Source organism: Leucopleurus acutus (genome assembly GCF_964270905.1).
Source record: "Leucopleurus acutus genome assembly, chromosome: 15".
In the NCBI taxonomy this organism is placed as follows: Eukaryota; Metazoa; Chordata; class Mammalia; order Artiodactyla; family Delphinidae; genus Leucopleurus; species Leucopleurus acutus.
In genome coordinates, this window is record NC_139157.1 from 7,812,445 (window position 1) to 7,839,074 (window position 26,630).

General features: G+C 47.1%; 2 protein-coding genes across 4 annotated transcripts in view; one reads left to right on the top strand and one right to left on the bottom strand.

Annotated features, from left to right (window-relative positions):
• Positions 1–391: 391 nt before the first annotated feature.
• Positions 392–26,630, bottom strand: part of LOC309972258 (solute carrier family 22 member 1) — a 33,276-nt gene continuing 7,037 nt past the window's right edge. Inside the window, exons 3-11 of one of the 3 annotated variants that reach the window (XM_082855872.1) lie at positions 22,578–22,732; positions 20,060–20,228; positions 18,774–18,888; positions 18,430–18,536; positions 14,653–14,867; positions 11,202–11,310; positions 4,667–4,779; positions 3,385–3,484; positions 392–868 (exon numbers count right to left, since the gene is read on the bottom strand). In XM_082855872.1, the coding sequence (XP_082711998.1) occupies positions 760–868; positions 3,385–3,484; positions 4,667–4,779; positions 11,202–11,310; positions 14,653–14,867; positions 18,430–18,536; positions 18,774–18,888; positions 20,060–20,228; positions 22,578–22,732 (1,192 nt within the window). In that variant the 3' untranslated portion in view covers positions 392–759. Of the gene's footprint in view, positions 869–3,384; positions 3,485–4,621; positions 4,780–11,201; positions 11,311–14,652; positions 14,868–18,429; positions 18,537–18,773; positions 18,889–20,059; positions 20,229–22,577; positions 22,733–26,630 lie in introns of all 3 variants that reach the window. The other 2 variants (XM_082855873.1, XM_082855874.1) reach the window with 2 other exon arrangements.
• On the top strand, positions 8,223–9,160 carry LOC309972265 (ribosomal protein eL42-like; the record flags this gene model as incomplete). The annotated part of the gene is made up of 1 exon (XM_082855880.1): positions 8,223–9,160. The coding sequence occupies exon 1, from the start codon at positions 8,840–8,842 to the stop codon at positions 9,158–9,160; it is 321 nt and encodes a 106-aa protein (XP_082712006.1). The 5' UTR covers positions 8,223–8,839.

Consider the following 26,630-nt stretch of genomic DNA (forward strand, 5'->3'; position numbering starts at 1 on the left):
AAGCAAGAGTGAAATAGAATAAAGTATTCTTAGAATGTAAGTGGCAGAAACGTCTTCCCTAAAGTAAAGCACACAGTACCGCTGGTCTTTGGATGAGGAGCATGTTTTATGCGTAAGCGGGACTCGGGGAGAGTTTGCTGGAGGAACCACCATGTTTAAAAACCAAGTGCTGGGCTTCCCTGGTGGCGCAGTGGTTGAGAGTCCGCCTGCCGATGCAGGGGACACGGGTTCGTGCCCCGGTCCGGGAAGATCGCACATGCCGCGGAGCGGCTGGGCCCGTGAGCCATGGCCGCTGAGCCTGCGCATCCGGAGCCTGTGCTCCGCAACGGGAGGGGCCACAACAGTGAGAGGCCCGCGTACCGCAAAAAAAAAAAAAAAAAGTGCCCTCCAAGAAATCTACATGTTGAAATACTTTTGCCAACACAGGCACCTACAAATACAAAGACATTTTCTTTCAGAGAGTGAATAAAACAATACTTATTCTAGGAAACCAGTTACAGAGGTCTCTTTTATAACAGTATTTAAATTCTATTGGACCTTCCAAATAATTTAGATAATTAAGTGCCTGGTAACCACCAACAGCTTTCACTGGAAAGGATAAGGAGATAAAAGACAGCCAGGGCTTTGAGACACTTAAAACAAAGAAACTAAAACAAAACAAAGCACAGTGTTCTTTAGAACTGATATTGACTTAGGGGCAGGCAAGTAGGAGGAAAAGCTTAGGGCTTCTGAGCAATTCTTCAGATGATAACTCTGTCCTCATCTCTGCCACCCGGTCCCCAGCGGAGCATCTCTCTCGGGTGCCTGTGAGTTGAATTCTGATGTTTGGACCTGAAGGTAAATCTTGTTTTCTTTGGGCTTTGCTTTCCTGTAGCAATCAAAAATTTAAAATCTAAGTTAAAACACATAATGGGGGACTTTCTTCGTGGCGCAGTGGTTAAGAATTCGCCTGCCAGTGCAGGAGACACGGGTTTGAGCCCTGGTCTGGGAAGATTCCACATGCCGCGGAGCAACAAAGCCCGTGCACCACAGCTACTGAGCCCGTGTACCACAACTACTGAGCCCACGTGCCACAACTACTGAAGTCCGTGCGCCTAGAGCCCGTGCTCCACAGCAAGAGAAGCCACCGCAATGAGAAGCCCACGCACCACAACGAAGAGTAGCCCCCGCTCACCGCGACTAGAGAAAGCCTGTGCCCAGCAACAAAGACCTAGTGCAGCCAAAAATAAATAAATTAATTAATTAATCAAAATTAATTAATTCAATAAAATACATAATGGCTTGATTAAGAAACTGTTGCAAAGTTGTACCCAGGAATAAGTCTCAAAAGAAGAGGTGAGAACAAGAACAGCAGGTGACAAAGAAGACAAGGGTCAGCAGAGACCACCAGTGACCAGTTCTGGTTCTCTGCCTGTTTTGCTATGGCCTGTGTGCTAAGAACAGTTTCTCACATTTTTAAATAGTTTTCGAAAATCAAAAATAAAATATTATTTCTTGACCCTTGGAAATTAGATGAAACCTAAATTGCAACATCCATAGATAAAGTTGTGCTGGAACTCACAAACCCATTCGTTTGTGAACTGTCTGTGGCTGCTTCCGTGCTGAAAGGGCAGAACTTAGCAACAGAGACAATGTCCCCGAAGCCAGAAATACTTACTCCCTGGCCCTTTAACAGGAAGAGTTTGCCAACCCTTCACATAGAGCACCTGTTGTGTTGCTGCCTCACTCCATCACCTGACAGTCAACATTCCATTTTGAAGCTGGGGACTTTGAGGGTATCTGTCATTATGTCTTTCATCTGTAGAATGGGTATGCTAACGACAGGAGCTGCCTCGCCATGTTTTGGGAGGATGGAGTGAGAAGGCACCTGAAACGCAGTGAAGCTGACGCACCATGAGCCCTCTGTTAGCTAGAGCTACCACTACTCCCATTCCCTGGCCTTGTTTCCTGGAAAGTAGGGAAGAAGGTGTCATTGAAATGATCTCTCCGGCAATAGACTGTGGCCACTATTTATGGAATTAGGATAGCGGAGAAAGCAGATAATGAAATAAGTGATGATTATACTTTGTGCAGGGCATTATCAAGAACACAGGGTGAACAGGGAGGTGTTGGGCTCAGAGCAGAAGCCCCTGGCCTCACCTGGCAGGCCAGGAATGGCTATGAAGATATAGTGAAGGGATAAACACAACATCTTAAAAGATGACAAAGTGCCTATTAACAAATTATAACGAAACATTTTAAAATCAGAGAGTCAACCTTAGCTATATATGTCTACGACTTGGGACCAACAAGAAGCTTATTGCCAGCAATTACAAGATGTGTTTACAGTTAAAATAGAGTGTCTGTCCCTTATCAGCACTGAGAAATGCAGATTTCCTCAAAGCGAGGAGCACAGAGGGCCTGAACAGGTATCGACTGTCATTAAAAGTTCAGGTTTCCGGGTTCCCCCATTCATTTACCAAGTCAGAAACCTAGAAGGCCCAGGAGTCTGCATTCTTCTGCATACTAAGTTTGAGAGTCACTGAGGAAATCACACCATATGCAAGAAGAATGGAGAGAATCTAAGATTTATTGAATACCTACTATGTGCCAGGCAATGGATTAGTCGCTATCACCTACTTTATCTCATTGGACTTTCACAGCAACCCTCTCAAGTATTATCGTGGCTATTCTTCAGGTGAGGAAATGAAGGTTATAGGGTTCCATGACATTCCCAAAGTCACTTGGCCAAGTAGGCGACCACCCCTGGACTGAACCCAGGCCTTAATGAGTCCACGGAGTCTATTCTCTACTTCCAGGGACACGTGTGTCCTTACTGTGGGATCCAGAGAACCGAGCCTGTAACGACCACATCATCAAATGCTTTGTCTTTCTTCCTTTCCTTTTTTTTTTTTGTGGTACGCGGGCCTCTCATCGCTGTGGCCTCTCCCGTTGCGGAGCACAGGCTCTGGACGCACAGGCTCAGCGGCCATGGCTCACGGGCCCAGCCGCTCCGCGGCATGTGGGATCTTCCTGGACCGGGGCACGAACCCGTGTCCCCTGCATCGGCAGGCGGACTCTCAACCACTGCACCACCAGGGAAGCCCCTTCCTTTCCTTTTTTATGGCTTTAAGGGTAGGACCTGGGACTCCATTGAGCACTTGTCCCCATCATAGGAATGAAAGTTTTAAGTCATTCTCTTTTGTGAAGAAAGTCACTAAGGAATCTGAACCAACAATCGCTAAAAAGACAGAAGATTGATTTAAAAATAACTTCCAACTCACAGCTGTTAACTCGAGGGGTGACCTAGGGACCTTGGTGCTCCATGTGGCCAGTATCACAGACGAATCATTCTATCTCACAGTTTAGACCAGATGACTGTCTGCCCCAGCGCCCAGAGCTCACCTCCGCAGGTTCTCCGCGTCCTTGATGGTCTCTGGCAAAGCGACCCCCTTGGTCTCCGGAAGAAGCAGCGTCATTCCCCCGGCAACTAGCCCCAAAGCCGCTTCAGATGAGACAGATTTCACATGGAGCCATTAGAGCATGGTCAATACCGTTTACATACGATGACAGCTAACTAAAGAGATGCCTAGGTAACACGCGTGTGAGGGTCACTTTTAAAAAGCTGGGAACATCTAGAAAATTAAAGCAATAGAATAACTGGGGAAATGGCAGAGTAAGAAAAGGGAATATTGTCTTTGTTTTACTTCCACATAAGTATATCGTTCCACAGTAACTGATGTTTAAGTATTAAGGGGATTTATTGATTCAGGTACTTCAAAAACAATATGGGACTCAATTTTGACTAGTTACTATATATACAAAATACTATATTAATTTAACATAATATAATATAGTATTTGTATATACTAACTATAATTTATATATTATCATTTATATTCAGTAACTATAATATGTTATATACAATAATTTGTTGTAATATATAATAATATATAATTATATAATACTTTATAACATACATTATATATAAACTATAACATTATATTACAGTTACTATATATAAACATTATGTTACCATATATACATTTGATATGGAGCCTAGGTGACATGTATGTGGGCAGTGTGGGCCTCTCTTGTTACTCATCACTCCCCGTCGCCCCTCATGGGTTCGCCTGGGCCCAGGCATGGAAACTCTCTACATGGGCAGCCGTTTTGCCCTCTACCGAGTGGTAGGTTTGGGAAGAGGTGGGAGAGTCCCCTCCTCCTTCTCTAACCCAATATAATCAGTAACAAAGCTGATACTAAACTTTGATTCCCATTTGTCCCCCTGTGTCTGCTGTCAATTGTTAAGATCTGGAAGCAGAACAGGGATGATAATCTAGCATCTTCAAACCTCTAGCAATTACATGTTAAATACACAAAAATTGGGAGTCAAATTCGTAAGAAACCAGGAGGCTATGTCAAATGTTCTCTCCGATTCTATTCCATAGAATGAATTATTGGACTCCAGAGCCGTAGGACATAAACCTCTGGCCCCCACCTTCTAGGAACAGCATCTTATCTTCCCCGTGAGGCAAGACAGAGTGATCCAGGAGCCAATGAAAGAGCAGGGGCCATCCTTCCCTTCTGTACACTCGCTGGGGGGTACCATTTGCTCATCAAATAGTTCTCGAGTATTCACACTGAGCTGGAAACAAGGAATGATAAATGTTCCACGAAGTCTTACCAAACAAAATGAGTGGTAAGCCCTGCCAAACCTCCATCAGCCTGAAGACCAGGAAGGGGGTGATGACCCCACCCAAGTCACACAGGGAGGAACACACCATCACTCCAAGGTTCCTGATAAAATACAGAGAACAAAAAAGATGACATCTCTGTGAATCAATTTTCCAAATGATAAACTCGTTTTAAAGCAAACACACCATTCCCAAACCTCCAGGGAGGGGAGAGGAGCTGGAGATGGAGTTACTCACTGATGATTTAATCAATCACACCTACATAATGTGCCGAGAGGGTGGCACACCCCAACTCCACAGGGATAGAAGCACCTGTGCTCAGGACCCTTCCAGACCTTGCCCTGTGTACCTCTTCATCTGGCTGTTTCTATCCTTTATAATAAACCAGTAAATGTAAGTGCTTCCCTGAGTTCTGTGAGCCATTACAGTAAATTACTGAACTCAAGGAGGGGGTCATGGGAATCTGATTTCTAGCCAGTGGTCAGAAGTGTAGGTGTACAATGCAGGGCTTGCAACTAGCATCTAAAGTAAGGGCAGTCATGTGGGACGAAGCCTTAACCTGTGAAGTCAGCACTAATTCCAGGTAGTTAATGTCAGAATTGGATTGTAAGAATTGTTTGGAGATTGGAGAATTGGTTGGTGTCATTAGAGTTCTTTCTTTCACATAGAGGGACAGGGAAGGATAAAGAGAGGATATTAAGAAATGGAGGACAAAGAAAGCCAGAGGGGAAATGTAAGGAAACTGTCTACTTGAAATGACCTCCCTCTTCATCCCTGACAATAGTCTTTGCTCTGAAGTCTACTCTGTCTTATAGGAATATAGCCACTCTGGCTTTCTTTTTATTAGTGTTCACATGGAATATCTTTTCCATATTTCTACTTTTAAACTATCTCTGCTCTTAAATTTAAAGTTAGTTTCTTGTAGACGGCATACAGTTGGGTCTTTTTTTGCCAACCTGATATCATTTTCCTTATCTCTGAAAGACTTTTACATTTCTTGTAGCACAGGTCTGCTTGCGACGAATTTGTTCAGCTTTTATATATCTGAAAAAGGTTTTATTTTCCATCCATTTTTTGAAAGTTTATTTTTTGATGAGTCAAGAATTCTAGGTTGACAGTTTTTCTTTCAGTATATCAAAGATGTTGTTCTGCCACCTTCTTGTTTGCATTGTTTCCAATGAGAAATCTACTGGCCTTATTATCTTTGTTCCTTTTTCTGATGTCTTTTTTCCCTGACTGCTTTTTAAGGTTTTTGTGATGTGCCTTTCTTGATGTTGTGTGTGTGTGTTCTGGGTCAGTTTGTTCTGTTACACAGCATATGCCACTCCAAATTATAAATCCAAGCATTCTTTTATTTTCAGACATTTTCTTCAAGTTTTTTTTTTTTCTTGAAGTTCTTTTGTTTCATTATTTCAATTATCTTCTGGGGAACATATGTTTAAACATGATCTCTAAGCCTTTTAAATTCTGTTTATTTCAATCTTATTTTGCAATTCTTAGGCCTGTCTTGCCTTTACTATATCAGTTCTCCTTTGTAATGCTTTCAAAGTAGTTTGCATTTGTCAAATATTTTAATTTTTCTTTTTGTTTTTTTTTAGCCTGAGCTGACTTCATCTATTGTCTTATCACAAAGTCTCCCAAGAACTTGCATTTCTGCTTTACACTCTTTTTTTTTTTTTTTGCGGTACGCGGGCCTCTCACTGTTGTGGCCTCTCCTGTTGCGGAGCCCAGGCTCCGGACGCGCAGGCTCAGCGGCCATGGCTCACAGGCCCAGCCTCTCCGCGGCATGTGGGATCTTCCCGGACCGGGGCACGAACCCGCGTCCCCTGCATCAGCAGGCGGACTCTCAGTCACTGCGCCACCAGGGAAGCCCTACACTCTTATTTTATAGAGATGATTGATTCATTAATATTTTGCATTTAGCTGTAGTATATTTGGCCACACTTTTTATTTGCTTTCTGACAATATTTATCCCTGTGCATTTTCTTCATTTGCCATTTGCTTTTCCTCTTCCCTTCCCCCTTTCATCTCATGATATATTTGTATAGCTCCTGGGCAAGTTACTTTTTAATTTATTCTTCTTCTTTCAGTACTATGATTTCTTTCTGCATCAGCTGTTTTAGCGGGATTTGTGGGGAGGGGCGCGTTCGAGGCTACTAGAAGTTTTCTTCCCGACCAGGGTCATCTGTGATTAGATATGTTGGCCTCTCTTATCCCTAGTCTACAGGGGCTGACAGTACAGGACTTCTCACCCTGCAGGGTCTCTCTCTTCCACCCCACTTCACAGCACACTGCTCCCTCAAAGGTTCCTGAATGTTCTCCCACAGCCTTGCCCTCCCTGGCTCATCTCCAGCCACACAACACCCAGGGGAGGAAGCATATGCCCCCAGCCTTGCATCCTCCCTGTTATTGCAACAAGGGCTTGTGGGTTAGACCCTTCAATGTACACTTCCTGCTTTGGAAAACCACTGCCCTTGTCTCCAAGTTGCCGTCACAGGGAGCTTCCCTGGAGTCTTCCAGACCCTCTTAGACTCACTGCATTAGGCAGCCCTTCTTGTTCACTATTGTCTTTCAGGGTCATCCTAGTTTCAAAAATGGCATTTGCATTTTTTTTCTTCTGTTTCTCATTCTTCTCATAGCATTAGTGTGATTTCCAAGAGGAGGAAAAGAAGACACCCTTATTTTTTTTTACAATTTTAAGAAAATAAGTCTTAAAAAGAGAGAAAAATTTGATAAGCACACAGACGCTAGACGAAGTGAAGAACTAGGCCCCTTCTTTAAAGTTCATACATCTGTGATACTTCATTCGTGCATTCTACAAGCACCAGGTGACTGGTTAGTATGGCTACAGCACAGTGTCAGGAGGTACAGAGAGGTATGACATGTAGTTCCTGCTTTCAAGGAGCTCATAATATAGTGATGAGGTAGAAGCAGGAGGATGATTTTCAACCCAAGGCAGAGCGTACTGACGCCAAAAGCATGCTCTTGACAGTACGTGTTGCAGACAGTTAGAAGGAGGATGCCGTTCAACTCTAAAGCCTCCTATGAATAAGAAGCAGGGTCAAAATGGTTTAACTAGAAACTGTTTGCACTTGAAGCGTTTGTAAAGTAATAATCCCTTTTTTCCAATTTCAATTCGATTCAGTTGATTGAAACTATCGAAACTTTCATGACTGCCTTACTTTTGTGTGTGGTGTGTGTGGATCAAGTTTAAGTTATTTCTGAACACCTGGTCTCCCTTCCTAATTACTGAGAATCCTCATCAAACTGACTCCCTGCACAAACAGTCAAGGGCTCCTTGAGGACATGTCACTTGGCCTTCTTCGACCCAGCGCCAGGCACTCAGTACCTTAGGCAGTTTACATTCTGAGTCAGTCCCCTGGGTCCAGTGGCCATGACAATGGAATTGTTTGGCCCGGCTATTTTAGACTCGGCTCAGAACTGCCAGATGTAGGTTTTTCTCCTTCATTTGTCTTCGTCTGTTTGTACTCATTCCAAGCAACCTTTTCCAGATGAGAATATGAGAGAGGGCCTTTTAACGAAGGGATGGGCAGGAGAGAGGAAAGAGTGAATCAGAGTCACCCTCGTGTCTTCTGGCGTAGGGAGGGGTTCTGAGAGCTGTCCCGCTGTAAGAGGGGGATATGGGGAGCTGGAATATTTCTTAGGCTTCACTGGTCTGATGACATGGGGAGAAGAAACAATTTATACAGAGGAAAAACGAGTTTAAGGAAATCTGCCAAATTCTAACAAAGATCAGAATTAAAGCTTTAAATAAAGTGGTTAATTACTTTTACAATAAAAATGCTCTTCATTTGGGGCTTCCCTGGTGGCGCAGTGGTTGAGAGTCCGCCTGCCGATGCGGGGGACACGGGTTTGTGCCCCGGTCCGGGAAGAGCCCACATGCCGCGGAGCAGCTGGGCCCGTGAGCCATGGCCGCTGAGCCTGCGCGTCCGGAGCCTGTGCTCCGCAACGGGAGAGGCCACAGCAGTGAGAGGCCCGCGTACACCAAAAAAAAAAAAAAATTCTCTTCATTTAAACTAAGTCTTCTAAGATACAGATGATAACAAGTCCATGCAAAGACGCTCAACATTATTAGTAATTAGGACACTGTAAATCAAACTCACGATAATAGCTCTTTCCGTGCCGATAGTGCCCTCGCAAGCATGGTGGACGTCCCTAAAACCCGCCGGACTTTCTGTAAGAAGTGTGGCGAGCACCAACCCCACAAAGCGACACAGTACCAGAAGGGCAAGGACTCTCTGTGTGCCCAGGGGAGGCGGGCGTATGACAGGAGGCAGAGCGGCTATGGTGGGCCGACTAAGCCGATCTTCCGGAAAAAGGCTAAAACGACAAAGAACATTGTGCTGAGGCTTGAATGCGTTGAGCGGAACTGCAGATCTAAGAGGATGCTGGCTATTAGGAGATGCAGGCATTTGGAGCTGGGAGGAGACAAGAAGAGAAAGGGCCAAGTGATCCAGTTCTGAGCTTCATGTTTTGTTTTGTTATGAAGACAATAAACATTCGAGATTGTTTACTTCGTTTAGTTTCCATTGCTTATTTATTTATTTATTTCGGAAGGGAAATAAACTAGTCCCATCAATAAAATTCTCCTTGGAGAAAAAAAAAAAAGTCACAGTAATACCACCATTTCCAAGAATTACTTCTTTTTTTAAAAGCTGGCGACACCAAGGACTGATGAGGATGTAGAACGACCAGCTGTCTCATGCGCAGCTGGTGGCGGCCACTTTGAAAAACATTCGGACGGTTTCTCATGAATTTAAACTCACATCCACCACGTGACCCACAAAGCAACAATGACTGCAATTACCAAACACGAAACACACTCATACTATGTCTTAATATTGACATTCAGTCCAGGAATCCTCCAGTGTAACCGCTCCTTTACTTTGCAGTGAAAATTGATTTGTATATTTTTTGCCTCTGAGTCCTTGTGGGATTTTTTTTTTATTCAAACAGAAAGTCACAAAAATTATAATCATCCTCATCAGTTCACTCAGTCCCACGTAATTAATCACTCCTAAGTTTTTACCTAAGAGGAATGAAGACATATGTCCACTCAAAGACCTGTATGTGCATTCTTATTGGCAGCTGTATCGTAATTACCCCAATCTGGAAAGAGCCCAAACCTCCACGAGCTGGGAAATGGACAGACACATCCTGGCACATCTTCCACACATGGGACACTGCTCAGCAATAAGAAGGAGCGAAGCACTGATACACGCCACAGCGTGGACGGGTCCCGTGATGCCAAGTGAAAGAAGCCAAACACAATAGGCCACACGCTATGTTATTTCATTTATGTAATATTCCGGAAAAGGCAAAACCACAGGGAGAGAAATCAGACCAGTGGTTGCCAGGTACTGGAGGTGGGAGGGGAGAAGATGGCCCACAAAGGGATATGAGGAAGCATTTGGAGGTGACGGAAATGTCTCTATATTACATTGACTGTGATGGTGGTGAAACGAGTATAATCAACACTAATCAAACTGTACCTTTTAGGGGGAATTTTGCTCTAAGAAAATTCTACTTCAACAAACCTGACTTTAAGCAATGAGTCATCTAGGCCTGTTGCTATGTTTACAGAGTCATCATGGGAAAAGCATCAGCTTCAAGGTCAGAAAGAAGTGGGTTCTTGGTTGCCAAGAGGGGGTGGGGGAAGGATAGTCTGGGAGTTTGGGATTAGCAGATGCAAACTATTATATATAGAATGGATAAACAGCAAGGTCCTACTGTAGAGCACAGGGAACTATATTCAATATCCTGTGATAAACCATAATGGAAAAGAATATGAAAAGTATATATATACATATTATGCATAACTGAATCACTTTGTTGTACAGCAGAAATTAACACAACATTGTAAATCAACTATACTTCAATGAAAGAAAGAGAGAGAGAGAAAGGAAGGAAGAAAGGGGGGAAGGAAGGAAGGAAGGAAGGAAGGGGGAGGGAGAGAAAGAAAGAAAGAAAGTGGGTTCTTGTCTGGGCCCTGCCACTTTCTAGCTGTGTGACTCTTGGAAGGTCTCTTTCTCTTTGTAAACCTCAGTTTTCTCATATGTAAAATGGGGATCACAGTGATATTATAGGATGACCCGCAGCCCATGTCTGGCAATGCTCTGTATGTCACTGTACAAATATGAACTGCTCTTAAGCAACTTATGTCCAGAGGTGTCAGTGGAGCCGCGGAAGTTTAGACAACTGGTCGGCGCTAAGGACAGGGTTGCACCTCAGCCTCCCACGCGCCGCCCAGGGCTCTCTCCTCTGTGCCAGATGCCTTTCTCTTGCGCTTGCCCTCCGTACAGGGCACGATGCGACCCTTAGTCCACTGAACCTGTGCATTTCACCTTCTCTACCAGGTTAGGCGAGGGCCCTGTCTTTGATGCCCAGCCCCCATCTCAGGATCAAACAATCCACCCTTGGGGCATCTTGGTGGATGGTACTCACCGAGCCTGGCTGGCCCCAGCTCTGCCAGCGGCCACCCAGCCCACACCGCCGTGCACTCACCTGAGGAACGTAGGGTACAACTCAGCATTCACCAGGCACACCATCTGGAACGCGAGGGTGATTCCCATTCGGCCAACACAAGCTACCACGATATTCAACCAGTGCAGATCTGGAGAAGAAACACACAGAGGGCGTGGAGAGCAAGTGAGGACTGTGCCCGTGGAGTTGCCAGGAAAAGCCGTGATTGGAACCTTGGACTTCAGAGCTGGAAGGGCCGGAAAGATTGTCTTATCTGACCCCTCCATCGTGGATACGTAAACTGAGTCCTGAAAGGTTTCGGGACTTGATGATGACGCATGAGGGGAGGCCCCGCTGGGCAGAGGGACGAATGTGCTTTTCGAATCTCAGCTGGGCCTCCCGTCAGCGGTGGGACCTGGCAAATGCTTTACTTCTTCTTCTTTTTTTTTTTAATCAATTAATTTATTTATATTTTGGCTGTGTTGGGTAGTTGTAGCTGTGGCTCACGGGCTCTAGAGCGCAGGTTCAGCAGTTGTGGCTCACGGGCTTAGTTGCTCCGCGGCATGTGGGATCTTCCCAGACCAGGGATCGAACCCGTGTCCCCTGCATTGACAGGCGGATTCTTAACCAGTGCGCCACCAGGGAAGTCCACGATTTACTTCTTCATGCTTCAGTCTCCTCAGTTGTAAAATGGGAATAATTTTACCCAGCTTATAGGTTGTTGTGAGATTTAGAGATAATACGTGTCAGATGTGCACCGTGACCACTCCATCAGTGTTGGCTTTTTAATTATCGTGGATACTGTGGTTGCTGGCACGGTGCCTGAAATATAATAGGTCCTCAACAGCATGGTTCTCTCGGGCAGAAGTCCTGGGGCTGGTAGACCAGATTTCTCATCCTCAGTCTAGTGTTCATTTCCCAACACATTTTTTAACCCAAACACCTTTCAGAACAGTCTGAGAACATGAGGAAAGCGAACCCTCGTCTCCTCCCAGGAGACTGCTCTCGGTTCTTGATTAGCTGGAGGTACAGGAAGCCCTCTCCTTCCTGGGGCACCATCATCCACTTCACTTCGTTGGTAGGTGTTTACCCGAGCCCTAAACCACCAGTGGCTCCTGAGACAGGCCAGCTCACCAACAAAGCCTCTGGGGTCACAGACAGCGTGTCATCTTGGCCCTTGTCCCCACGAGCCGGCTACCCATGGAAGGCATGCTTCCTTCACTCCGCCAGCATGAGGCTCCCAGGAGAGCGGACCCGGTGGCCCTAAGACCCAGACAGCCCAGGGCCATCATAGTCTCTCCAGGTCTCAGCTGCCCTCCGCCTGGTGGAGAACCCAAGTCAAGCCTTTAGTGAGGGACCACACCTCCCAGCTCCCAAAAGATAGAAGATAAAGGAATTCACTCAGATATCTAGAGGGGGGCCCTTGTCACAAACTCTGTGGCCTTTGATCGATTTGGCAAGATGCTCCACTGGACATGCACAGCATCCCTGCCCTCAGAGAACTGCCCTGCCTCTGTCAGGGCCCGGGCCCCTCTCCTCAGCAGCCAGAGGGCCCAGTTAGAGCCACAGTCCTGCCGCGTGGCCGCCCTGTGCAGAGCCAGGTGGTTTCCTTCCACGATCGGGATAAAATCCACGCTGGCATCTCCTGCTAACCCCTGACCTCACTCTGGCCGTCCTCGCCCCCGCCTGCCCAGCCCCAGTCACAAGGGTCCCGCCGCTCCTCCTCCAGTGCCCGCTCTCCCCATCCACGGGGTCCTCGCTCTTGCTGCTCCCCTGCCTGCAAAGCTCCTTCCCCGGATGCTTACGTGGCTCGTCCCCACTTCATTCAGGTTTCCTAAGGCCACCTGTGACCACCAGACAAAGAATTATCGCCCCGTCCCTCTCCCTCCTTCTCTTTTTCATCTAGAACATAAGCTCCACAAAACAGAAACTTTCTCTGCTTTGCTCACATCTGAGATCCTAGGGCCGAGGTGCCTGCTACATCGAGTGCGTAGAAGTGACTGAAATATTTCCTTGCTGCGGGGGGGGGGGGGGGGGCAGTGAAGGTTTATCATCTAATGTGATGGGGACTAAATGGGGGCAAGCGGAGAGGGCGGGCACTGGGAGGAGGTCCTGCGGGGGGCGCAGGACAGAGGGGGTGATGCCTGAGTCCCCTCTCAGCTTAGGCATCACCTAAGGTTTATCCCTGAGGTGGTCAACAGTCTCGACCTCAGGCTCCCTCTCAGCACTCCATGCTGCTACTAAAAAATCAAAATCAAAATCTGCCCATTCATTCCATTTTACCAGGATTCCAGGAAAAGGGAGATGGGGAGAGAATGGGTAAGATCGATTTCAGATGCACTCTGCCTCTTTTCCTGTCTTCTTTGTTCTCTCTCCACGAAAGGAGGGAGAAAAAAACTTGAGTTACCTTCTTCCATCTCTTTAAATTTCCAGCCTGATCTATAGAACCTGGCTCTTGAGAATACAGATTTTACAGGACGCTTCCCGTAATATCCTATCCAAAAGCCTGCCCAAACGACTCAAACCAATGCGCTCAGAGCACAAGCAATAAAAACTGAGAAAATAGCAAATCTGCCTTCGTATTTTTTTAACATTTCCAAAAGTAACAGATGAGAAAGGCAATTTATGTACTTAAATTAAAACCACCCAAATGAACCTCCTTTGGCTTATCTTGGATTGCTAAGAATTATGGAGTAAAGCACACAGGTACCAAAATGGCTGGTGTTAGAAAGGCTAGCAACACCAAGCATTGGTGAGGACGTGCAACCATGGGAGTGCTCACGCATCGCGGTGGGAGCGTGAATTGGTCCAACCGTATGGAAAGCTGTCTGGCTATATCTGCTAAAACTAACATACGTCCCCCTCGTAGCAAGGGAAATGACTGTCCACGAAAAGATGTGCCCGAATGTTCACTGCAGCCTTAATCCCAATAGGCAGACACTGGAGGCCACACAACTGTCAATCAACAGTGGCATGGATATATAGTAGGGTATTCATACACTGGGATGCCTCACGATAAGGAAGACATACAAACTTCACTCTCGTGACAACGTGGACGAACCTCGTGGACGTAAGGATGAGCAAATGAAGTGAGGCCACACAGAGCACGCGTGGTATGGTTCCGTTTGTATGAAGTTCAAGAACAGTCAACATTAATCTGCAGTGGCAGAGACCAGGGTAGTGGTGCCCCACGCAGGGGTGGTGAATACTGATGGTCAAGGAGGGTGAGGAAACCTTCCGAGATGTTGGCAATGTTCTTTACCTTTTCGTAGGTCGTGGTGCCCAGACGTACACACGTGTAAAAATTCACTGGCTTGAACACTCACAATGGGATCATTGTACGTATGTTATACCTCAACGTAAATGTTTTAAAACATGATTCTAGACTCAGGTAATGCCTTGTCTTTGTGTCTGTTCCAGAGGCTTATGAAAGAGTTAACACACCATTCCCACGATTCAATGACCCGGAAGATGATGAAAGTGGACCACTCACCGTGTGAGATAAAGATCATGAGGAAGCAGGCTGCCCCCACCACCAGATTGGACCCAGCCAGCGGGTAGAGGCAGCCGAAGCGCTCGATGGTGACGAGGATGATGAAGGCCGCCGGGAATTCGACCAGAGCCGAGTAGAAGAAATCCAGATAGAGGTTCCCGCCGGTGACGCCCATGTGCATGATGAGGCCCTGGTAGAGCACGGAGCTGGTGAGCCTGAGCAGGGAGGAGAGGCCGGGTCAAAGGCAAGCTCCCCGGAGGAGGGGAGATTTAGGATTCTGGCTGGGAGGATAAAGGACACCGCGAGCTGGGTGTAGAATGTTCTAGAGCGATATGAGAAGAGGGGGATCAAAATCAAGAAAGGGGCCCTTGAGGGGCCCTCGATGAGACCCTCCTTTCACAATTTATGGGAGGGTGTGACTTACAGGATAGGTTCCCGTTTTCGAGAAATGGCAAACAATGGTAGCTACTGTTTACCGCGCACCTGGGTGCTGGTCCTGCCCTGAGCACTGCATATGCCCTACCTCATCAGATGCTCCAACGGCCTCCAAGGGGAAGGGCAGGAGAAGGCAGTGGTGAGTGAGCAGTTTCAGGAATCAGACTGCTGTATGAGCTGTGTGGTCTTAAGTAAGTTAACTAACCTCTCTGTGCCTCAATTCCTTCAGCTGTGAATTTGGGTTGTCTTGAGAATTCATTGAGGTAATGGACAAGATGTGCTCAGTATAGTTCCGGGCACAGAGTGGGCACTCGGTGAAGATGAGATTTTACTGCTGTCATTGTTGTCTCTCCAAGGGCAAGGACCCAGAACACACCAGGGTGGAGAAGTCGGCCAAGTCTTTCCAGCTCCACAGTGGTCCTCCCTCCACACATCACACCATCTTTAACAGGCACTATTCCCTTACTCTTTTTACCTCATTTCCCGCTGCACGACCCCTTCATCCATATTGGAGGAAAGAACAGCAGTGTCACAGAAAATGGCACACAGACCGATGGGGACCAGCACAGCCACTCCCACTCAGGGGGGAATTCAGAGAGTCCCATGTGTCACTTTTGGTCAAACTACATAATTTTGGAACGTTGAATGATTCTACTGGTACAGCTGTTCCTCACTATCCTTTGGGGATTGGTTCCAGGAGCCCCCGGGATACCAAAATCCAAGGATGCTCGAGACCCTTGTATAAGTTGGCGTAGTATTTGCATAGAGCTTATGCACATCCTCCCGTATACTTGAAATCATCTCTAATAACTTATCATACCTAATATAATGTAAATGCTATGTAAATAGTTGCTAGCATGCAGCAAATTCAAGTTTTGCTTTTGGGGACTTTCTGGAATTTTTTTCGGATATTTTTGATCTGCAGTTGGTTGAATGCCCAGATGCAGAACCTGCAGATATGGGGGGTCGACTGTATTTACACTGTGAGAAGAGATATAGGTGGATAAGAAATTATTTTCTTATAGAAATGCCAATTGCCCATCAGCTCCAAAACTGAGATCACAGCGTATGTTTCTCATTACTATACCCCCTGGTTTTATAAAGCTGCGCCCAGAGAAGCATGGGATGCTTTTGTTTCTAGTCCTAAATTATTCTTGGTTGAACCAAAGGGTCAAGAATACAAGAGGACTTCCCTGGTGGTCCAGTGGTTAAGAATCCGGCTTCCAGTGCAGAGGACGCAGGTTCGATCCCTGATCAGGGAACTGAGATCCCACATGCTGCAGGGCAACTAAGCCCACGCGCCACAGCTACTGAGCCCACTTATCCTGCATGCTGTAACAAAGATCCTGTGTGCCACAACTAAGACCCGACGCAGCCAAATAAATAAATATTTTTTAAATGTAAATTAAAAAAATAAAAGAATACAAGAAGGAAGGCCCTGGCAGCAACTCAGTGAGTTAAGATGAGCCCGGTAGGGTCCTCCATGCTGGTTAGCTTAGCCAGTTAAATGGGAACGGTCACCTTTAACCCACAAAGAGACTGATCCAAGAGAAAGGAATGGAGAACCCTGAATTTTCTGTCCAAAAAGACCCCCAAAAAACAAACAAAAAACTAGCAACAGTTAACAAATGTGCAGGGCTGCCATCTTTTGGCAGGACCCACGAATTGCATGCACACATTAAAACACAAAACAGCAATTTGTAGTTGTCAGGCATAAGCCCTTTATACATATTATCTCATTAATTCTTCCAACAGGCCTGTGAGTAGGTCCTATCATTACATCCACTGGCTGATGAGGAAACTGAGTCACAGAGATCACGAAGCTGCCTGACAGTCACACAGCCAGGAAGTGATGGGCACCCCTTCCGAGATGCTGTGATGAATGGAGTGGAGGGGGGCGGAGGGGAGGGGAGGGGACAGCAGGAGAAGGGGTCCAGGGGCCAGGGCGCGTGAGGCCTTGTAGCAAGGAATCTGGTTTTCTTCTCGGTGGACTAGGAAGCCGGTGAGGATGTGGACGAGGGGGTGACCCGGGCCGTGACCTTTGCCTGCTCTGTGGGCAGTTCCTGGGGGGACAGGAGTGGGGGCAGACCACCAGCGAGGAGGCTACTGCAACAACACGGACGAGAGATCACGACACTCCCAGGGGGACCTGAGAGAGCAGGTGACGGGGAATGGCAGAGTCTCAGTATATTTTCAAGACAGAGCAGAATCTGCCCAAGGATTGCGTGGAGGGGCGTAAGACAGCAGAGGGGACAAAACCGCCACCTTGGCAGGAGTGCTCAGGGGATGGGAGTGGGCCGTGGAGTAATATAGGAGGGGGGCAAGCCTTCCTATCTGCAGCGTCCCGGGCCTCCACACCGAAGAGACATTGCTGAGCCGAACACTGAGCATCATGAGAAATGCACCGGGCACCCGGGGTGCTTGCAGAGGCCCATCACGTAGCGGGCACAGGACTCCTGGGCCTGCCTGGAGACACAGTGACCGGGGCTGCCGGGACAGGGTCAGGTTAGCCTGGCATCTAAGGAACCTGGGATGGACTCTGTGGAACAGTATGGTCATTCATTCCACCTTCAGCAAATAATTACTGAGGGTGCCAGGGGCTGCCCTCTTAGTTGGAACCCTGATTTCATGGGAGGGCACACAAGGGCAGGGCAGCAGAGCGACTCCAGTGGAAGGGAAGCCCAGGGTGCAGCTACTCAGCCCCGGCATCCGGGGAGTAACTGAACAACCTCCCTCGTGCTGAGGAGAAAGCCCTGATGTCGGGAGCTGACCCGGCGCCCCTTGAGGGAAGAGCGCGGAGACCCCGTCTCCAGGTAGCTACCTGGGAGGTGGATGCAGCCCCGGGGGTGTGCCGGGGGTACATGGGTGAATCTGGATGTGGATGTGAGTTTCCTAATTGGGGGGTGAAAAAAAGCACTGATACTCTCATCGGGGTCTATAAAGGTCTTAGATGCGAGGAAGGGCTCTTCCTCCGTGAAAGCCCCAAGAGCCACTGACATCTCATCCACCTCCTGACGCTATGTCAAGACTCGGCTACTCCCCAAAGACGAGACGTGTGGGATTTGAGGCAACCTTGAGAACCCTCCGTCCAGCTTACTGTTGACCTCTCCTACGTAAGAATTTCTTCTTACTAAAATGAGGCCCTTCCTCTACTACGCAATCCTCAAGGGAGAAATCAGGTGTCTTTTTAAGGGCTCTCTGACCACTGGAAAACCATCTGGAAATTCCTTTTCATGCTTCTCTTTTTCCACCTGAGTTGTTCCACTGTCTTTAACTTGTACCCGGGTATGCAGGTAAGCCCACCAGTTCCATCTGGGGACAGGCGTCGGAAAGGGCCCTTACCACAGGTACATCAGGATGAAGGTGTGCTTCCTCAGGTGCGGCGTGCGGAACAGGTCTACAAACGAGGGGCTCAGCTTTTCAGTGACATCCTCTTTGAGAGACAGCATCTAGGAAGGAGTCAGGGCGTCAGCTGCACCCAAGCTGCCGTGAGCAGGAAACACCATCAGGGTCCCCTTTCCCGGCCCCCGCCCCGAGGTCGGTCCTCGCATGGCTGCCCGCCACACCCATCACCCCAAATGTCACCAGTGCCCTCTTGCCTCCCAAGGCAGCCCCACAGGCATGCTCTAAGTGATAAATGCAACCCAAGGTTCAGTGACGGGAGAAACCCTCTGCTAGGCTGTCACCTTGAGGTCGGCAGGAGGCAATTTCCCATTCTTCTGGGCTATGTGGTCCATTATCTTTACTGCTTGAGTGTTTCTCTTTTGCGATAACAGCCATCGGGGAGACTCGGGCACAAACCTGGGGACACACATCATCACGACGTCTCATTCTCTGCGGAGCTCATCTGATGTTAAGCCCCGATCAGGGGCTCACGCTGGGACTGTGATTCCTCAAGCGTCTGGTGGACGAGCATCTGGGGCCACTGTGTGCTGGCCCAGAGAGCCCACACAGGAGCTCTGTGAGTCACTCGTGCTCTTAGTGCCACCTGCTAGGATTTACGGACCAGAAGAGAACCATCGCTTCCTATGTAGCCTTCATCCGGCGGGGCGGGGGTCCCATGCTCTCCTGGAAGCCAGCAGCCCTGCTCCCCACCCCAGGAAATCTCTCACACATGATAGATGCTCCACACGCCCCACCCCTTGCGATACAGCCGCTGCCTCCTCGTAAGACAGGGGCTGTGGAACATGTCTCAAAATATTTCCAAAACAAAATAAACTATAGTCACTTTTTTTTTTAGCATCAAGTACACCATGGTGTTTATTTCAAATGGGGCAGGGATGTTATAAAGTCAAAGATTGGGAATCTCTGGTCATCTGAAAACACACAGGTATAGTCTCACCCAGCCCGGACATCGGGACTCAGCCAGGGGGTCCCGTCACTGGAGGGCCCCTTGTTTCACACTGACAAGGAGGGAGCAGGCTCTTCCTGGACGGGAGTGTACTTAGAGCCGCAGGTTTGAGAAACTGGGTGGACTCGATGCCTCCCATGGAAAAGATCTGCCCTCAGCAAAACGGTGACGAAAGCTGCATGGACGCGATCGTTCTCTCTCTCTGCTACCACGCCCCCCCCCACCGACCCCCGCTTCCCTCCCCCACAATAAAAACTCAGCTGTCTAGTTGCCCCTCCCTTCACCCTGCCAAGGGCTTACAGCTAATAAGATTAACAGCTCACTTGAACGGGTTTTGTTCCTAACGGTTTAATGTGCACACTCCCCAAAGATCCTTTCATCCCTTCATTCACTCGACAGACAGCAGATGCCTCCTTTGTGACTCGGTGCCCTTCTGTCTGACTCGTAGCATCCCAGCCTCTATCTTGGGGACGCGAGTTGAAAGAAGCTCTATTTGAGGGCAGCGCCCCCGGGGGAATGTGACAGAGCTCCCCAAACGGCACAGGTGGCTGTAAGCCCCAGGCCTGCGGGTAGGGCCGCCCCGGCCGCCGGGAAGACGGGGTCCCCGCGAGGACACAGTACCAGTAGCACAGCGGGAGGAGGAAGGTGGGCAGAGACACGGCCAGCTGGAGCCAGCGCCAGTGAGGGACAGCGTAGGCCAGCCCGGAGAGCAGCACGAGCCCCACCGTGAACGCCACCTGGTAGAGGATCGCCACCGTTCTTCTGTAGCCCAAGCCCACGAATTCTGTGACTGAAACAGGAGAAGCGTCACTGCTGGGCTCCACCGAGGAGAGAAGCCAGGGCGGCGCGCCCCCGCCTCCTCCGTGCGCCTCCGGGGCTCCTTCCCCAAACGCCCTTCCGTCTCCTCCCCACGAGGCCCAGTCCTTTAGTCCCGGCTCTCCTGCAGCCGCCCCTTTTGCAAACCCCCCATCTGCCGTCTGGAGTTCTCCTTTTCACGCGGCAGGATTCAGTCTGCCGGGCTCTCTTCCCCGGAGCCTTCCTCCCATCGGCTCCAGGCCGAGCTGGACTATTTTCCACGACCCCCGGGAGCGCTCGTCAATTTCACGACGGTCTTTGAGTGCCCGCCAGGGACCTGGGCGTGTTGTGGGTGTTTGGATGTATCGTGAGCTCAGTCGGCAGAGTCCTGCCCTCCTAAGCCCGCATTCACGTGAGAGGTGGTGGACGACACACACAAGCGAGAAGTCACAGCCGGTCATAACACGCTGTGCGGAGAGAGAAGGTAGGTGGCCCGAGGGGATTCAGGAGAGTCCAGGGTGGAGGGGGTGCAGATTTTCAGAGAGCAGTGGGGTGGAGCTCGTGCATGACGTTTGAGCCAAGACCTGCAAGAGTTGAGGGAGTTTAGCCAAACAAAGAAGGGCGAAGCGAGTTCCAGGCAGAGGAAACAGCAGCGCGGTGGCCCTGTGGACGAGGACCCCCGTCAGTGGGGCAATGCTCCCTCCTGGGGGGCCTCATAGGCTTGCCCAGAACATTGGCTTCCACTGCGGGAAACGCAGAGCCGCCGCGGCACAGGGGTGACGCGATCCCACGTCTATTAAAGGCTCACTGTGCTGCTGCCTGTAGGTGCCACAGGGAGACCACCGTGGAGGTGAGGTGACGCTGGTGTCTGCGAGCTGTGGAGACAGCAGAGGAGTGAGATGAATGGGGTTCCGGAGGGATTTTGAAAGTAAAGGGGACAGCAGGGCTGGGGAGGGGGGCACAGGTGGGACAGACTGGGGGATGGGGGAGCACAGTCTCCTGGGTCCTGCCACGTTGAGGGGTCGGGGAGCAGAAGAGGAGTCAATACAGGGGACTGCGCAGGAGCAGCGTGCACAGGACCAGGGGGTGTGTGGCCCACAGCAAGCGGGGACAGCCGCGGGAAGAACGAGGCCAGGGGTAGCTCTCGCTCCACCGCGGGTAAATGGGATTCCCGGTGGGTCTCCCTTTCTCTCTAGCCTTTGAGCTCCTTGAGGGAGGACGGGGGCCTTATCTCTCTAGGCACCCTATCTCGCCCCCTGCCTGCCAAGTGGCAGCAGGTGCGCGCGCTGCAGGGAGGAGTCTGGGGCGGGCATCCCTCTAGGCTACACCTGGGGCACCTCGTCTACCTCACAGCCTTGTCATTCCCATGCGGAGGAGCCTGAGGCACGGAGAGGTTATGGAACTTGTCTGTAAGATCACACAGCCGGTCAGTGTTGGGTGTAGATTTGACCTCAAAATTAATCCTCTTCACCACGGGCCAAGGAGTGCACGTTCAGCATATAAGTGGCTGGGCTCTCACTAAATATGTGCTGAACTCACTACACTTAACCGGCGTGTTCATGGTTTCTCAAGGGAGGAATATGATTTTTCTCGGCTCTAGTGAACTATTTCTCAGGATGCCAAGCCATAGGACTTCGTCTTCAGAGACGGCAAGACATGGCAGAGATGTGGGTTATCCTCACTGCTGTCTGATGTGCCCGAAAACTGGCCGAGGGAAGCACAGATGGTTCTTATACTACCTTCTTCTAAGGAAGTATTTTTCATTTTCTATTCTTACCCTTCAGAGAAAATTTGAAAAAAAAAATAGTATATAGAATTACATTGCTTTGCACTTCATTTTTAAAAATCATTATGTTTATCTCTTCTTTTATTTCCTCTATGTCTTCTCTCCTGTTTACTGTCCTTCAAACCAGTTGAGTTTGTTGTATTTACTTTGAAAGATGCTGGTTCTTTCATATTTAAAATGTTAAAATACTCTCCCACCTGTCTCCCCTTCCTGCACACCCCCATCGTTGTAACCACATCACATGTGATCTTCTTTTCCCAAATGGATTAGTTGATAGGAAACACTGATTTATTAAAGTGGTTATATAAGTGTCTCTCAAACAAAAAGAAAGAGAGCGTGCAAGAGAGAGAGAGAAGGAGGCCATCCTGACAGCATGCCCAGCCCTAGTCACGCAGACAACAAATACAGCTAGAATGACCACACTTTCTCTAGACCCTGCAAACATCCTCTTCCCCCAAAAAACCCACCTCCACATTTGGCTTCATCCCATTCTACCCCACTACCTGACTTCCGTGGCTCCTTAAAGTGTGTGGAAACCTCAGGCCAGCAGATGCTTACTCAAGGTGTAGCCAGCCGTCCAGCTGCCCTTGCTGACCAGCCCCTGCCCCAGGCGGAAGAGCAGCAGGGACGTGTAGTCTGGAGCAACGGCCGTCAGGACGCCCAAGATGGCGCTGATGAGGGTGGTGGCCAAGAGGCATACTTTACGACCAAACCTTCAGAGGCAAGGAGACAGCGAGGTGAGGTGAGTATTGAGTGTTCACAGGGACGATGGGACAGCAAGTGTCTCTCGTGGGAGACAAGACAGTTTTTCTGAGGGACCATGCAGTCCGTTGATCACTGCCCCTCCTCAAAGCCTGACCTGGTCCATCCTCAGTGAACAGCGACCAGCGGCTCTTGCGGGGTTCATTAAGCCACACTGAGGAGGAATCCTGAGCGCTCTCAGCAACACGGCATCTCAGTCAAGGATGAGTGGCCTCCCTCACTGACTCTCCTACTTCTCAGGCTCATCTCCTCTCATTACCTTTGTATTTAACAGACTGTATTGTTATTAACAGGGTGCACCAGAAGCCAGGCTTTTCCCCCACATAGTTAGTCTTATCGATGGTCATACTAGTTTTTCTGGGAAAACCTTCAGTTCTAATAGTATAAATATATTTTAATAAATTTATTTATTTTATTTTATTTATTTTTGGCTGCATTGGGTCTTTGTTCCTGCGTGTGGGCTTTCTCTAGGTGCTGTGAGCGAGGGCTACTCTTTGTTGCAGTGTGTGGGCCTCACATTGCGGTGGCTTCTCTTGTTGTGGAGCACGGGCTCTAGAGCGCAGGCTCAGTAGTTGTGGCACACAGGCTTAGTTGCTCCGCGGCATGTGGGATCTTCCCAGACCAGGGCTCAAACCCATGTCCCCTGTATTGGCAGGTGGATTCTTAATCACTGCACCACCAGGAAAGCCCCTAATAGGATAACTATTGAAAAGCGGTTTTCCCTTCCTTTTTCATGAATAAAATGGGCAAATTATTTGCTAAAACTTCATCCCATAATTGTGCTTTATTGATTCGATCTTTTAAATCTTATCCCACATTCTCTGGCAGTAAGGCAAGGAAGGAAGGGACCAACCTCTTATGTGGTTACATTGAACTTGCCCACACCCAGGATCTCTCCCCACCAGGCCCAGCAAGCCCTCTGCCTTTCCCTGTCATCCTCCTTCCTGGCTTCCAGCATGTCTACTTCATTTATCTACTCCATGTCTTCTTGCCTCAAACTTCTATATAGAGACACTTCTTGTCTGAAGCCCACATCTTCTTACCCAAGAATGTTCAGACATACTAGTACCAGCATCCATTTTCTCCTGTGTCTCCTCCCAAAGGCAGCCTCACCCACTGCACTTGGGTCCAGCCCTTGACTGAGCCCCTTTGGTTCCTTGCTCTCTCCATGATATTGTTCTCATCTTCCTGGACCCTTCACCTCTCCACTTCCACATTTCCTTCACAGCCATCTTGTTTTAAAGAGTCATCTAAATGATGACTATGATCTAAATGACTAATGATCTAAATCGCAATGATGACTAATGATGACTAATGATCTAAATCGCAATGATCTAAAACCTATGGGATGCAGCAAAAACAGTTTTAAGAGGGAAGTTTATAGTGATACAAGCCTACCTCAGGAAACAAGAAAAATCTCAAATAAACAACCTAACCTTACACCTAAAGGAACTAGAAAAAGAAGAACAGATAAAACCCAAGTTAGTAGAAGGAAAGAAATTATAAAGATCAGAGCAGAAATAAGTGTAATAGAGACTAAGAAAACAATAGAAAAAGTCAATGAAACTAAGAGCAGGTTCTTTGAGAAGATAAACAAAATTGATAAACCTTTAGCCAGACTCATCAAGAAAAAGAGACAGAGGGCTCAAATCAATAAAATCAGAAATGAAAAAGAAGTTACAACTGATACCACAGAAATACAAAGGTCATAAGAGATTACTACGAATCATTATACACCAATAAAATGAACAACCTGGAAGAAATGGATAAACTTCTAGAAATATACAATCTCTCAAGGCTGAATCAGGAAGAAATAGAAAATATGAACAGACCAATTACCAGTAATGAAATGGACTCAGTAATTTTTTAAAAAATTTCCCAACAAACAAAAACCCAGGACCAGACAGCTTCACAGGTGAATTCTACCAAACGTTTAAAGAAGAGTTAACACCTATCCTGTTCAAACTATTTCAGAAAATTGAAGAGAAAGGAATGCTTCCAAGCTCATTCTAAGAGGCCAGCATCACCCTGATACTGAAATCAGACAAAGACACCACAAAAAGAGAAAATGACAGGCCAATATCACTGATGACCATAGATGCAAAAGTTTTCAACAAAATATTAGTAAACCAAATACAACAATACATTAAAAAAAATCATACACTATGATCAAGCAGGACTTATCTCAGGGATACAAGGATGTTTCCATATCTGCAAATCAATCAATGTGATACACCACGTTAACAAATTGAAGAATAAAAACCATACGATAATCTCAATAGTTACAGAAAAGGCTTTTGACAAAATTCAACCTCCATTTATAATGGAGAACTCTCCAGAAAGTAAGCATAGAGGGAACATACCTCAACATAATAAAGGCCATATATGACAAACACACAGCCAACATCATACTCAGTGGTGAAAAGCTGAAAGAAATTCCTCTAAGATCAGGAACAAGACAAGGATATCTACTCTCACCATTTTTACTCAACATGATATTGGAAGTCCTAGCCACAGCAATCAGACAAAAAAAGAAAGAAAGAAAGAAAGGAAGGAAGGAAGGAAGAAAGAAAGAAAGAAAGAAAAGAAAGAAGAAAGGAATCCAACAGAAGAAGTAAAACAGTCACTGCAGAAGACATACTAATGTAGAAAATCCTAAAGATGCCACCAAAAAAACTATTAGAACTAATCAATGAATTCAGCAGTTACAGGCTACAAAATTAATATACAGAAATCTGTTGCATTTTTATACAGTAATGACAAACTATCAGAAAGAGAAATTAAGGAAACAATCCCATTTACAATTGCATCAAAAAAAATAAAATACCTAGGAATAAATCTAACCAAGGAAGTAAAAGATGTGTACTCAGAAAACTACAAGACATTGATGAAAACATTGAAGACAATACAAAAAAATGGAAAGATATACTGTGCTTATGGATTGGAAGAATACTTCATTCAAGGCAATCTACAGATTCAATACAGTGTATTGAATTCAATACAATACAATACCATAGAATACCAATAACATTTTTCATGTAAGTAGAACAAATAATTCTAAAATTTGTATGGAAACACAAAAGACTCCAAATAGCCAAAACCATCTTGAGAAAGAAGTACAAAGCTGGAGGTATCAGGCTCCCTGATTTCAAAATATACTACAAAGCCACTGTAATCAAAACACTATGGTACTGGCACAAAAACAGGCACATAGATCAGTGGAACAGAATAGAGAGCCCAGAAATAAGCCCACACTTATATGTCAATTAATCTATGAAAAAGGGGACAAGAATATACAATAAGAGAAAGACAGCCTCCTCAATAACTGATGGTGGGAAAACTGGACAGCTACATGCAAAAGAATCAAGCTAGACTACTTTCTCACACTATATACAAAAATAAACTCAAAATGAATTAAAGACTTAAATGTAAGACCTGAAACTACAAAACTCCTGGAAGCAAACATAGGCCGTAGGCTCTTTGACATCAGTCTTAGCAATATTTTTTGGATATGTCTCCTCAGGCAAGGAAAACAAAAGCAAAAACAAACAAATGGTACTCCATCAAACTAAAAAGCTTTTGCACAGCAAAAGAAATTATCAACAAAATGAAAAGGCTGTCTACAGAATGGAAGAAGATATTTGCAAACAATATATCTGATAAGTGGTTAATATCCAAAATATATAAAGAGCTCATACAACTCAATATCAAAAAAACAAACAACCAGATTTTAAAATGGTCAGAGGATCTGAATAGACATTGTTCCAATGAAGACATACAGATGGCCAACAAACACATGAAGAGATGCTCAACATCACTAATAATCAGGGAAATGCAAATCAAAACTAC